General features: G+C 36.1%; 2 protein-coding genes across 2 annotated transcripts; one reads left to right on the forward strand and one right to left on the reverse strand.

Moving 5' to 3' along the window:
• Positions 1-42: 42 nt before the first annotated feature.
• On the reverse strand, positions 43-6,767 carry LOC140799563 (trigger factor-like protein TIG, Chloroplastic). The gene is made up of 13 exons (XM_073153936.1): positions 6,402-6,767; positions 5,953-6,036; positions 5,346-5,474; positions 4,393-4,481; positions 3,796-3,979; positions 3,522-3,612; positions 2,870-3,024; positions 2,435-2,527; positions 2,094-2,186; positions 1,726-1,806; positions 1,509-1,658; positions 1,264-1,359; positions 43-376 (listed from the first exon to the last, which is right to left on the reverse strand). Exons 1-13 carry the CDS (start codon positions 6,669-6,671, stop codon positions 275-277), a joined length of 1,617 nt encoding a protein of 538 aa, XP_073010037.1. The 5' UTR covers positions 6,672-6,767; the 3' UTR covers positions 43-274.
• A 1,912-nt stretch (positions 6,768-8,679) lies between these two features.
• Positions 8,680-12,305, forward strand: LOC140800414 (disease resistance protein RPP13-like). Its single transcript, XM_073155196.1, has 2 exons — positions 8,680-11,407; positions 12,112-12,305. The coding sequence occupies exon 1, from the start codon at positions 8,776-8,778 to the stop codon at positions 11,374-11,376; it is 2,601 nt and encodes an 866-aa protein (XP_073011297.1). The 5' UTR covers positions 8,680-8,775; the 3' UTR covers positions 11,377-11,407; positions 12,112-12,305.
• The last annotated feature ends 1,202 nt before the right edge of the window (positions 12,306-13,507 follow it).

A 13,507-nucleotide genomic window follows, 5' to 3' on the forward strand; every position in this document is an offset into this window, starting at 1 on the left:
TTTGGTGGTTGAACCAATATAATTTTATTTTGAACATATGAATTGCTACTGTTAAAGGTTCAAATGCATTGCACAATAAATAGGCAGAGCCCTTTTTATTCGTCTGTAGTACAGCAATCGAAGATGGCATGACAATGGCAACAAGTGCGTCACTCTTTGCCGGTCAGAATCTGAATTGCTATAAACAGATAAGACAGCCGATTACTTTCTCATTTTCTGGCATGGAGAGAGACCCAGTTACAAAATCTGGAAGCTGCCTTAATCAATAGTCTTATCATGATTGGCTGGATTTGGAATCTTGACAATATACATACTGAATCTCAGAGTTCTCTCTCAACCATTCAAGCACCTTTGCTCCCTCCATAACATCCTGGACCTGCATAGTTTGTTTGGAAATGTCAATCTCAATATGCTTACTAATGGGAGAATTCGTACTTGAAGACAGCAAACAATATTCTTTTGACCATGATTCGATGTTTCACCTTAAACTTATTTTTTGGTTTTGGTTGGTCATTGGTTGAAACTAGAGTTCTAAATGAAAGCACATTAGCTGATTGGAAATAAGACTTGTCTTTAAATTTCTGCCAATTGGCATGGTGATTGAACTCCTGCCATCAAAATCCTTCTACTGGCAAGAATCCAGTTTTCACATGTAATGGACTAGCAGTTCAAATTATTCTCCCTTGCATGGATCTCATAAGAGATTGGGTCCATGATGCTCAATGTTTTATTCTCTAAGAGAAATCAGATAGAGGATTACTTGGGTGGTTTGCAAGGCTATATGCATAGATGAAATATGTGGAAAGACAAGTAATAATGGAAACCCTCCAGAGTCCAGAGATAATGTGATGCCCTAGCTTTGCATGAAGTCTTACCAGCTCAATTACATCGATGAAATATGTACAGAAAACAGGCACACGGTTGGACCACACATTAGAACCAACTAAGACAATATGTGCTGTTGGCTGGTTCGGTTTTCTTGTTTTCCTTTATTAGATATCCTAATGACAAGATCCAGCACATCACATTTCAATAAAAGGACCATGCTAGTTTTCGGAAGGTTGAAGAGAAACTCAGGGATTTTGGAACTTTTGGCTGAGAATTGGGTTTGTCGAACTTCTAATTCAAACTAGTAAAGATATGTTTCTCTTCGTTGACAAATTAATGCAGGGAAGCTGAAAAAATGTCCTCAAACTCATACCATCAGTAAGCAAATGTAGAAGGAAATAAAGCAATTCATCATATTCTAGGAGGAAGTGCTACCTGCTGTTTGACACGCTCTTCATCATACTCTTGATTATGACGTTTGAATTCCGCCACGGAGTTCCCTACTTCTTTAACAAGTTCTTCTGTTGGATACTGCAAAGAATGAAGAGTTAGTCCCCTAGTCATAAATTGTAGCTGATACTCCTATGAATAAAGAAATGACGTCAACACACATTGGTATGTACTTAGAATTTACAAGCATAATTACAGTTACTCGGCACATCTTTGGATGCAGAATTTACCTGCAAATTTTCACACTTGAAAATCTCACCAACTGCCAACATTTGTTTTATGATCCGTGAAATATTCACCCTTTCCTTTTCTAGGTAGTCCTTAACTGCATTTTCACTTGAAAGGGATGCCAATTGTTGCTCATTTAGCTTCTTTTCTGCCTATTAGAACAATACACGAGAGTCAAAAAAAGAAATAAAATAAAGTCAATTCAGCTCAAGCATTTACCTGTAGCTGCAAAAGTTTGGCTCCATAGAACTGTTGGCCTTGTTCTTCAAACAGAGATTGAGGAATATCAACTTCAACTATCTGACAATTCAAATGGAGGTAATATTACGGAACATATATAAGTTAATAGTTCAAAACAAACTAGAGACATACAAGAAAAAAAATCCATAAATATGGTGAATGAAATAATTGTGGCCCAGGATTCATCTAGAATAAAGGCTGTGATCCAAAACTGGTTTGTGTGATCCAGAACTGGAAATTAAGTCTTCATATTACTTAACTTATTATTTAAATTTATCCTGTGGAGTTTTCTATTGACAAAATAAGCATCAAATATATCAAAGTCACTTCTCTAAGCAATCTCTAACCTTGCTCAGCTGATCTAGAATTGCGTTATCTGTTGCTTGTTCAATGGCAGTCTTCTCCACTTCTCTACATCTCTGCAAAATTAATTCTTGAACCTGTATAATACAACAAACAGACTGCTATAAGAATGCATTAACGCTGCTATATAGCATGGTGAAGCAAGTATATGAAAGACCCAACTTCCACATGGTAAACACCAAATAAGATTAACTAATATGTCACCAACTACTATATGGTGTAGCCAGCTAGACAAACAAAAAAGGATTTGCAAGTTGGCCAAATATTCTACTATACTTAACAAATTACTGTCGCCAATACAAAATATTGTGAATTGTACAAAAACCTGATTCAAGGTACTGCATCCAGGAAGAAGCTTTTCAGCAAGTGAGTCATCCAGCTCTGGCAATACTCTGTAGAACAGTTCTTTACATGCAACCTAAGGACCAAGAAATAAAGATAATCACTGAGCACTTCTTTTCTGCAACAACCAGCATTTTTATTGAAGTAAATTGGGGTCCAGTTTTAGCTACAGATAACAGACAATATAACAAATATTATGATCTTGTGGCTTGGATAAATGATGTAAAAACTATGCAGATGGATGATTTTGTAATGTATGGGCCTGAAACAGAAAAAATATGGAACTGTAAAACCGTCTCATTCCTGCATAAATAAAATAGCATATCTGAAAATCCAATCAGGACAGAGACCATGTCGGCAGCAATCATAGTTTGTTAATTAAAAGATTGCGTGCTACCATAGAAAGAGTGGCACTCACAGTAAATTGAGCACGAACACCTCGGAGATTTTCTTGTTCCCATGATTCTGGAAACTGAAGAGGAAATGACCTTGTTTCACCTTGTCGGATTCCAATTATTGAACCAAGAAAACCAGGAAGGAGGTTATCACTTTCTTCTGTATCCATCTGGACACCTGAAAAGATCATAAAGGTATAAATATCTAATTCGCCATGTTGTGGACACAATTCTGACTTGATTTCAAGATCAAACAAATCTAAAGACTAAACACACAGGAAGCATAAGGTGAAATTACCAGATAATGGATGCATCAAGTGTCTGACATGATAGAGAATATTGCTATAGAATATCATTTACTGAAATGACTCATTTACCTCGAAATCATCACCACATACCTCAAATGTTATACCCTTTCCAGATAAATACCCAGATGGAAGATGCATAGCGATCTTACAATGAGTTCTCACAAACATTTTAAAATTTTCTTTCACCATTTACATACATCGCCTCTTTTTATTAGCATTTTTAAAAACGGTCATGCACTTTTGTCAAAAGGTCACTAGGACAGTCAGCTTAATTAATATCACTGTATTTAGGAAAATAAGTAAACTTTTCGAGAATAGGATTTCATTAGTAGGCGAATATGAGATTTAAGATAGCAAATGGACAAACCTTTTTGCTCAGTAGAAGGAATTTTTTCACTAGTTGATTCTTCCTCATCAATATTTGCAGCAATTATATCAAGGACCACAAGATCGCCAATCTAAAAGTTCCAAACACGTTATGATTATAAAAGTAAGAACACTACAGATGCAATAACTTCATAAAAAATCAACTTGATTGAAGACAGTGAATAAGCTACATTGGTAAAGTGTGGAATTATCGTATCAATAAGTAACTACCAAAGATTGTTTTCAATTTTTTACACATCTAAGTCAAGAACTACCTGCAAGCCTCTTTCAGTCACAATACGTAGTGATCCTAGAGCCTTATGACGACGCCTAAGCTCTATCTCAGAAGCTTTCTGAGCATTAATAATATCATCTATCTCAACAATAACCTTCAACTTCTTGTATTTGTTCTCCGATAACCATGTCACTTGGGGAGCTACGTCGACCTTAACATCATATCTGTAAGACACAATATAAAAGTAAACAAAGATAACTAGAACAAAGCAGCTAAGTTCCTATAAAGCATTTAAAGAGACAACAAAAACCAGAATGCAGAACATCTAAATGTGCATCAAATTAACATTAATGAATCATATTTTCATCTAAATGTAGAATTATCATAGATGGAAATCCAAGCTTTCTATATATTATGGCATGACAAATGCAGCCTCAATCAATAACTTAAGAGCATGAAGATTTTCCATGAAGAAAGTAAGAAGATTCTGTACAATCAAAGAGAGATGAATATTATGAACATCATGGTCAGAGAGAGAGAGAGAGAGAGAGAGAGAGAGAGAGAGCAGTATAAAGTTCTACAAGAAGGTATCAGAAGGATGAACTTAAGAAGGTGACACTCATGTAAGATTACCCACCTAAACACATCTTGGAGAGAGAAAGTATCGCTCATCTCTGAAAACTTAGACACAATCCGAACAGAATCTTTTAAAGCCCTCCCCTCTACCTAAAATAACACAAATATGTTAGTTAAAACTTAAAAGTAATATGCCACTGAATACTGTCACAGCAGGTTATCCAGTTAAAATAATATAACTATAGAGATGCACAACAGGTAGAATTAAGGGCATTTCACCACAACTATCATTTAATTTGAAATAAGAACCTAAACTTACACGCCAACATATTGAGATATACTATTTGATCAGATATCTTAGACAACCACAATTGTTGTTCGAAATGTCTTTAGTTTTAGCATGTATAGGACAATCCAAAGAGAATATATGATATATCATCTGGTGAACATGTCATGCTAAATGAATTGGTGTTCAACTTGCTGACGGACTTTCCAACTAGCCAATGCAACCTTGTTCTGAAAACATATATTATTATATTATACTCTTTTCTCATCACATGAGATTTATCTCTTTTGCCCAATTTTTTTTTGTCTTCCCTACTGCAGTTCAACTACCCAACCTTGTTAAAGTAATACATAGTATCAGATACTACTAATAAATAGCAATTTAGGAACATAAGTAATATAAGTACACATTATTAGCTTTATTATAAACAATATCAATGCTAATGTTAATGCAAAAGACAAAGATAACAATGACAGAATACTTCCAAAAAGAATGCAAAAATAATTGGTAAATGCTACAAAAATATAACACAACCACTACCACCCAATGTAAAGAAAAGGAAGAAAGGAAAGAAGAAAAATAATGCAGAACCTAAGAATACATTCTTAACTTCCCAGTAACCCTGAAAATGAAATTGTGAAATACTGGAAAGCATTGCAGAACAGTAAATTTTTTACTAGTACTGTAGCCAACCAGAAAGTTATAGAATGAGGAAAAAAGTCACAGACCGGAGACATTGCTTGAGGAAGGGTTTTCTTTAAAATAGCTTCAATTGCAGCCTGTTGTAAATTTTCTCGTCCAATATAGTTAACAAGTATACTTTCTGGAACTTTCTTCCCTGGGCGAAATCCAGGAACCTGAGCACAAGAATTGTGATCCATAAGAGTTACAAACTTTTCAAGACTATCAGAGAAGCATTACTACAGATTGATTACATCTCGTTATGCAGTTCTAAATGTTCAGCAGTCTATGCTTTTCCAAAATTTTGCATGTCCACAAGTTTCATTTCCTACACGATTGCGGAGATAGCCATTGAGTGGTTTCCTATGCAGCAATCTCATGAAACAGCACATTTTCTCTCATGGCCACATGAAAAGATCATTTTTGATTGGCACAGTGAGAATGAAGGAAAAAGATTGTTAGTCATAGTTATGGTGATTACCAAAAAAACATGGATAGATACACCAGTAAGATTCCACTTCAAGAACATCCCTCTTTTTCCAAAATCACACACACACAGTAAGATTACACTTCATATATATATATATATATATATATATAGAGAGAGAGAGAGAGAGAGAGAGAGAGAGAGAGAGAGAGAGAGAGAGAGAGTACCTTCAACCGTTTGCCGTACTCATGTAAAGCCGTCTGATAGCATTCCTGGCATATGGATGGAGGAACCTCCACACTTAACCTAACCTGTGAATGATACCATTTCATTGAATGATCACCCATAAAAGCTTTTAAAGTCCTATATGACCCCTTTATTGAATAGATCTCTTCCGATGGGAAACATTCCTTGAGAGAGATACACTAAAGGAGCAAACTATACTACAGAGCACATAGAATTTTTTTATTATTTCTCCTCCTAGCCAGAATAAAAGCTTCAATGCTGGTGAGAAGGTAATTAAAAACATAAGGAAAACGAGCTTGCAAAGCGAACTGAATTCTGAGCTGATCCAAAAATTTAGCGTAAAAACAGCAATTCCCATGCAAATCCAATTCAAATCCTACCAAATGAGGTGCAAAATTAGAGAAAGTATAAAAGAAGAAAAGAGGCTTACACTAGAATGAGGCTCTCTGGTCTCGGTGACCTGGACGTCGGCGGGAAACGGATCCCTTTCCTCCTTTTTGATAGCGATGGTGCTCGCAAACACCGCGAATTGGGAAGGAGAAGACGAGGAGGAGAAGCGCGGGAAGAATTGGCGGGAAGAGGAGAGATTTGGGAATGAGAGAGGCTTGAAAGAGGAGGAATCGAGCAAGGGAGAAGAGAGAAGAGAGGGACGAGAGGGCGAGGGGTAGACACGGACGCCGAAGCCGAGGACGAGCTCCATGGTAGGAGAAGAAGAAATAGAAGATAGAACTCCTCCCTTCGAGGAGAGCGGAAGAGCGAAGAAAGAGATAACGAAGGCTGTTAGAATACTGACTGGTCTGGTCTGCTGTCTCGCGGACTCGAGATATTTCCATTGGAGGCGTTCTATCGAGTCAGCCGATATACAACTTATGTGCCTTGTAATATTATAAATAATCATTTGAAAAATAAAACAATATTATTTTTATGAAAAAATTACACTTCTTTAACCATTAAAATCTTTTTAATTTTGGGGATTATAAGCATCTCAAATCATACAGAAGTAAAAAATGTATACTGCGTTTACAATATTATACAATTTCATACAGCTCAAAATATAAAACGAGTCACATATAGAACTTCTCATTCATTTACATGAATAGAATTTGAATATTTTTCCATAAAGTTCTCAATTCACAGAATAATGATAAATGATTTACTAAAATCATAAAGAAAGAAAGCTTCATGGGAAAAAAAAATTGGCTTAGTAGAGGAGGACGTTGAGAAGGAGGCCGTTGGAGAAGGTGGTGATGGCGATAGCTTGTTGATGGAGGAGGAGAAGGAGAAGGTTATTGAAGGAGCCAGTCGACGAAGGAGAAAAATAAAACAAATTAAATACCACTCATAAAAAAAGGAAGAAGAAGAACCACAATTATTTCTTTGAACAATTGGTTATTTCTTTAACGTTTGGTTAAGTCGTGCTTAGAAAATAGGAATTTGGGGTTGATGAAGAGAGGAGTAATGGAGGTATATTTATGAGGCTAGGTCGGTCATATCAAGAGAAAAAGAGGTACGAAGATGTAATTTGTATTTGTGAGGGTGGGTCCCATGAGTTATATACTATGTGAAAGGTTATACTAAGATGTTAAGAATATATATATATATATATATATATTACCTTATCAAGCTAAGCTTGAGTTAGTTGACTTTGGCTCGAAATTAATTTTGAGCCTAATTTAAGCAGATGTTTATTTTGGCAGCCCTATATACAAGCTTATATGACTACTGAGCAATAATTTTTAAATTAAAGTAATATGTTATTAAATAACAAAATTAACTTTGGCTTGCTCCTTTACTTATATCTTTTTCATATGAACTAGAATCGATATTATTTTATGTGTTAAAAAGCTCATTTATTACTCTATAACTTTATATATTATGAGTACCTTTAAATTCGACTAGTTTAGGGGACTTAAATTAAATTTGATTATTTGAGTGATAAATTAACTTTTGTTCATATCTTTCTCATATCCTACTCGATGGAACCAATATGAATTCCGAGTAGTCTTATTAAATTTTGTAAACTTTTTTCTCTTACGAGTATACTGAAATTCGACAATTTCGCAGATTTAAAATTTATTTAAAGATGACAACTTAAAACAATAATGGAATGCATAAGAAAAATAATGCAAGTTGTTGATCACTTACATAATTCATTACTAATAACATAATTAACTTTTGGCTTGAAGCTAATTTCAAGCCTAAGTTATATAATTAAACTCAGCTCTTTCTGTTTTTGTTTCAGTTTAAACTGATTTTCTATCCTATTTAGAATTAAGCCGAGCTCAAGCCTAAGTCCCGTTTGATAAGCAACATCGAGTATATTTCAAGCCAAGTCTAATTTAACCTTGAATGAAGCTTAATAATTGAATCAATCTTAATCAAATCAAACTTAAATTGAATAAGCTTAATTGGGAGAATCTATTTGCACTAAAACTTTTTACACATTTATAGCTCGAGTTTTGTGGAGCTGAATCTGAGTGACCGTAGAGTTTCTACGATCAAAGTTTGGCTTAAAATTAATTTAGAGTTTAAAATAATGAATTAAGCTTAGCTCATTTATGAACGAGCTGAGCTTCATCTAACTTTGTCAAGCGGAGGCGGAGCTCATCGGAAAGCTTAAGTCCGTCACATCGAGTTGGTTTGATTATTTTAATATACCTACCGTACTTATCGGCTGCCAGTGGTATATACTGGAACAGCTGTGGTCCATGTTGACTTTAACCGATTGTTGATTCCAGAGCGCTCTTCCTCTTCCTCCTCCTCCTATTTGAGGCGAACCTTACAGAAATTTTCCGGAGCGGGTGATGGCGGAGCTCGTCGTTTCTCAAGTAGTCCTCCAGATCAGCAACCTCCTCCTGGAAAAAGTATTTGGTATGCTTGATATCCACCGTGAATTAACGGAAATTAAAGAACATCTGCTGGACCTGTCGTATACGGTAGTTTCGAGCAGTAAGCAGCAACACGATGCAGCGGCGAAGGCCTGGCTACACGAAATCCGGGATGTGGCTAATGATCTCTCGGACTTGCTCGGTATTTTGCCGGAAAACTACAGGTTCTCTCTTTCACCCAAAAAAGTAATAGCTCGACTGAAACTTCGTAAAGAGTTGAAAAATGTTCTTAAAAAGTTGAAATTTCTGAAAAATAAGTGGAATCGGCAGCTGAATGTAAGTGACAATAATCTACCATTAAGTATAACTGAAGGTTCCCTCAAAAAGCAAAGAAGTATGACTGGAGCCAGTATCGATGGGACTATTGTTGGTCTTGAGGAAGACAAACTTACTATAGTTTCCCTATTGTGCCAGCCGGTGAAACATCGAGAAGCTATAAGTATAGTCGGTATGGGTGGCGTTGGGAAGACCACTCTTGCTCTTGAAGTTTACAACGATATTGAGATCCAGAAACTTTTTCCTACGCGTGCTTGGGTGACTGTATCTGCTTTTCCATCAATAACTGACATTTTGAGGCAAATCAAAACTCAAGTTTCAAGTCAACCAAGCGATAGAAATATCCAATCTGAGAGCCAAGAGGATCTAGTAGGGGAAGTAAAAAGATTGTTGAGTGAACAGGGAAGATATCTAATTGTCATGGATGATGTATGGAGTACAGAATTATGGGATGAAATGCAAACAGCTATTCCAGATGTGCAAGATGGAAGCAGAGTTATCTTCACTACGCGCTCACAGGCTGTAGCTAAGCATGCGAACCCAACTACTTATCATTTAATGGGTGCATTAAATGAAGAGAACAGCTTGAAGCTCCTTTTCAGAATAGCTCATCCAGATCAAGCCATCGAAGAAGTGCCGGAAGAGTTGAGGGAGATAGGGAAAAAACTGGCAGGGACATGTCAGGGCGTGCCTCTCACTCTCGTATTAGTAGCAAGCTTTTTGAAATACAAAGAATATAGTCCTTCTGCATGGGATGAAGTGTTTGAAGCCCTACAACGGGATGATTATGACTATGGCCCAAAAATCTTAGTTAGCTTGAACTTGAGTTACAATTACTTGCCTAGCGAATGGAAACCTTGCTTTGTGTATATTGGCATATTTCCTTTTGGTTACCACATCAGTGTAAGACGGCTGATCAGGTTGTGGAGAGCAGAACGTCTAATACAACAAGAGCTGGATAAGTCCATGGAGGAAACTGCATACATGATCTTGGAGCAGCTAATCCAGCGTTGTTTTGTTGAAGTTGTGGATTACCGATACAATGGCACAGTTAAGAGTATCAAAATTCATGATTTATTGCGTGACTTTTGCATTTATAAAGCTAGGGATGCTCTTTTTTTCAGTGTGTTGCCGCTTTGCGAAGATAATTCATTAATTTCATTGTCTTTCAATGAATGCCATTTCCCGGCTGAAAATATAGATGATCGTGAGTGTATTGGTCCTTCTTCAGAGAACTCAAAAAATAAGAAATTTCACAGTTTCCTGGGCTTCAACTCATCACTGAAGTTTGATATTAGTTTGCACAGCAACTATTTTCATCCAAAGTTACTTAGAGTGATTGATATAGAGGGTATAAGCAAAATCTATGAGCTGCCTAAGGAAATCACAAGCATGTCTTCACTAAGATATCTGAGGTGGATAGTTGCAACTAATGGCATAATTTATTTCCCATCATCCATTAAAAAGATGTTCAATCTAGAGACCCTCGATATACATCCGCAAGTCACCGGCCCTGACAAGGATATGGATGGAATTGGTGTGCTAAAGAATTTGCACACTCTCAAAAGAATTATTGCAGGAAAGTGGATAATGAGGGACTTGGCTAACCTAACCAACCTTAGCAAGTTGAGAATACATGATCTAACCGCTGATTCTATGGAGGTGCTGGTGAATTTGCTCAAAAAACTCCGCCTTCTAGTCTCCTTAACGCTACAGAGCAGTGAAAAGATCCCCACAAAAGTACTTACTGTCTTTAAAGATGGTCATCCTCTTCATGTGTTGAAATTGCTCGGAGAATTGACAGAGAAGCAACTTCCTGATAGCAAGGAATTCCCTGCGCATCTCGACAAGCTCGTCTTACTCGGTTCTATGTTAGAAAATGACCCGATGGAAAGTCTAGGGAAGGTGCAAAGCCTCAAGCTTATTAAGTTCGGTCGTGATGCCTATAAAGGGAGGAAGATGACTTGTTCTTCAGATGGGTTTCCTAATCTGCAACATTTAATATTCGAAGAACTCAAGAACTTTGAAGAATGGGAAGTGAAGGATGGAGGAATTCCCAAACTCACACACTTGTCTATCTACTACTGCATGCATTCAGAAAGGATTGTTAAGGGACTGGAAAGCCGTACAAAAATGGTAATCAACATTATTCCAACAGCAGCATACAGAAGAATCAAGGAGGACGAGGAGGAACCAAGTGCTGGGATATCAAGCTCTTCATATCCATCATTGAGCAATTAGGAGGTTACACTGAATGTCGTCATCACTATCAGTAAGTTGCTCATATTTGCCATATTTTAGCAAAGAACTATTTTATGAGGCAATTCTGCTGACATAACACAAAATATTGCCATGCTTCTGTAAATGCACCTTTTATATCACATGTTTTCTTTCATTCCCAGGCTTTCTATAACCAGTGTACAACTATCATTGTTCACTGCTTAACATAACTTAGTTACTTCATTATGCTGCCTATGTGCAGTTCTGGTAGATAGTTTTGTTCCATTCCAGACTTCAAGTATTGGTATAGCAATTCATGGAACTATCATGAAATCCTGCTATCTAGTGAGAATTAATCTCTCTTTTGTCTGTCATAATATGAGTGTGTTATAACTTACATGAGAGATTTAATTCTGTTAATGTAATGATGCTAAAGTCTTTTTTCTTTCAATTGGAATAGCTGTGTCTGTCTCCTATCTATATATGTATCAGCAGAAGATATGCATTGAAGATGCACAGTTCTCAAGTCTAGGTTTTGAAGTATGGAAAGAAATTCTGTATAGGCATGCTTGTAGATGGAGGAATCTTGCTTCTCAGTGATCTAGTTGTTACTTTTCTTGAACTTCATTCATTCAATTGTAAATTTGCAATGCATTATGTTTGTCAATTTATATTTGGCCTAATGTTGATGCCTTACGGTTCAACATCTTACCATCTCTTGGTGTAACTAAATTCCCAAAATGTCTTTTCTTGCAGGATAAATTGCTGCCTGAATAAACGAATGTATTCCTCGGTTAATTCCATGTTGTATTTCTGTCTCTTATTATTGTACATGTAAACCAAACTGGAGATACGATGTTTTTTTTTTTTTTTAAACTTTCTTAAGTCGGTTGAATTAATGGTGTAAGCCTTCTCATTTCCAGTATACGAGCCCCGCCCAGCTGATGATATCTCTTGTGATTCATGGATCTCTTCATTTATATCTCTTATCTCTTGCTTTTTTTCATATTCATTGGAATTGAGCTGCAATGACCTTCATTACAATGCTTTTCTGTATGTAAAAAGTAGCAAAACCAGACCTCCAACTTGTTATTCCTCAGATTTGCGCTTCTTACGATCCTTGCTTATGCGCATTCCTTTTCGTGCCGCAATAGGGCTTTCGTGACTAGTAATATGGTTAAGAGTAGTGCTAAGGATCTTTAACTGTCTTTGTAAATGCACTTGCCTAATATGGTAGCGGTAAAAGTGCAATATGTATAAATTTAATGTAAAAGAGATAGAGATTACTATTTAAATAAAATAGTTAATTTAAATGTCCGAGGCACATCGAGCTCATTTATTTATCCTATGATGGCGTCTTTAAAAATGCCAAAATAACACAAATAAATAATAACTGAGGCACATAGAAAGTTGAATCCGATAAATCAATATGATGGGAAGCCTGCAACAATATTCTATTTCATAACTGCAATTTAACAAGAGTTGCTGTTATGTATGTTGAAGTAATAAAAGTCGGCACATAGACTAAAATATAACTGCGGACATATTGGAGCTTGTCAGATATTTATATGGATTCTCCTGCGAGTTCAACTCTAGTAGAGTTGGTAGTTATCTTTCTCATGATTAAGAAGGTCATAGGTTCAACTCTAATCTCAAATAATATTGTGGAGTGGCTTGACTTGTTTCGATTGATGACTCGACAATACAGTTAGCTTGGAGGAACGCATATGGTTTGAAGCCTAGATTAGGTAGCTAAAAATTTTTCAGGGAGAATTGGCTTTTGTCCTAACTCATGTCCAGCCTCATAAAAAAAAAAAAATTAGACAGCTAACCCACATGGCGTGATCGGCGTGTGGACAGAAAGAAGGATATATGGAAGATTCGATCTAAAGAGTAAGGACCAATGAAAATGATCAACACTAAACATAAGTAACAGAGAAAAATAATTAAAATAAAAGAAATATTAAGATTTATATGCAGCGGTGGAGCTAAGAATTTCGGCTTGGGGAGGGGCTTTTGCAATTTAGTTATATTTAGATTTTTAATTTAGTATAAAATTAGGTGCATATTCTTTCGATAGTCGATGTCACGTGAAAAAGTAAAAAATATATTACTTTTATAGAAAAATAAATAATGTATAAAATTAATGGTT

Source organism: Typha latifolia, chromosome 13 (genome assembly GCF_019914945.1).
Source record: "Typha latifolia isolate L0001 chromosome 13, TyphaL0001v2, whole genome shotgun sequence".
Taxonomy (NCBI): domain Eukaryota; kingdom Viridiplantae; phylum Streptophyta; class Magnoliopsida; order Poales; family Typhaceae; genus Typha; species Typha latifolia.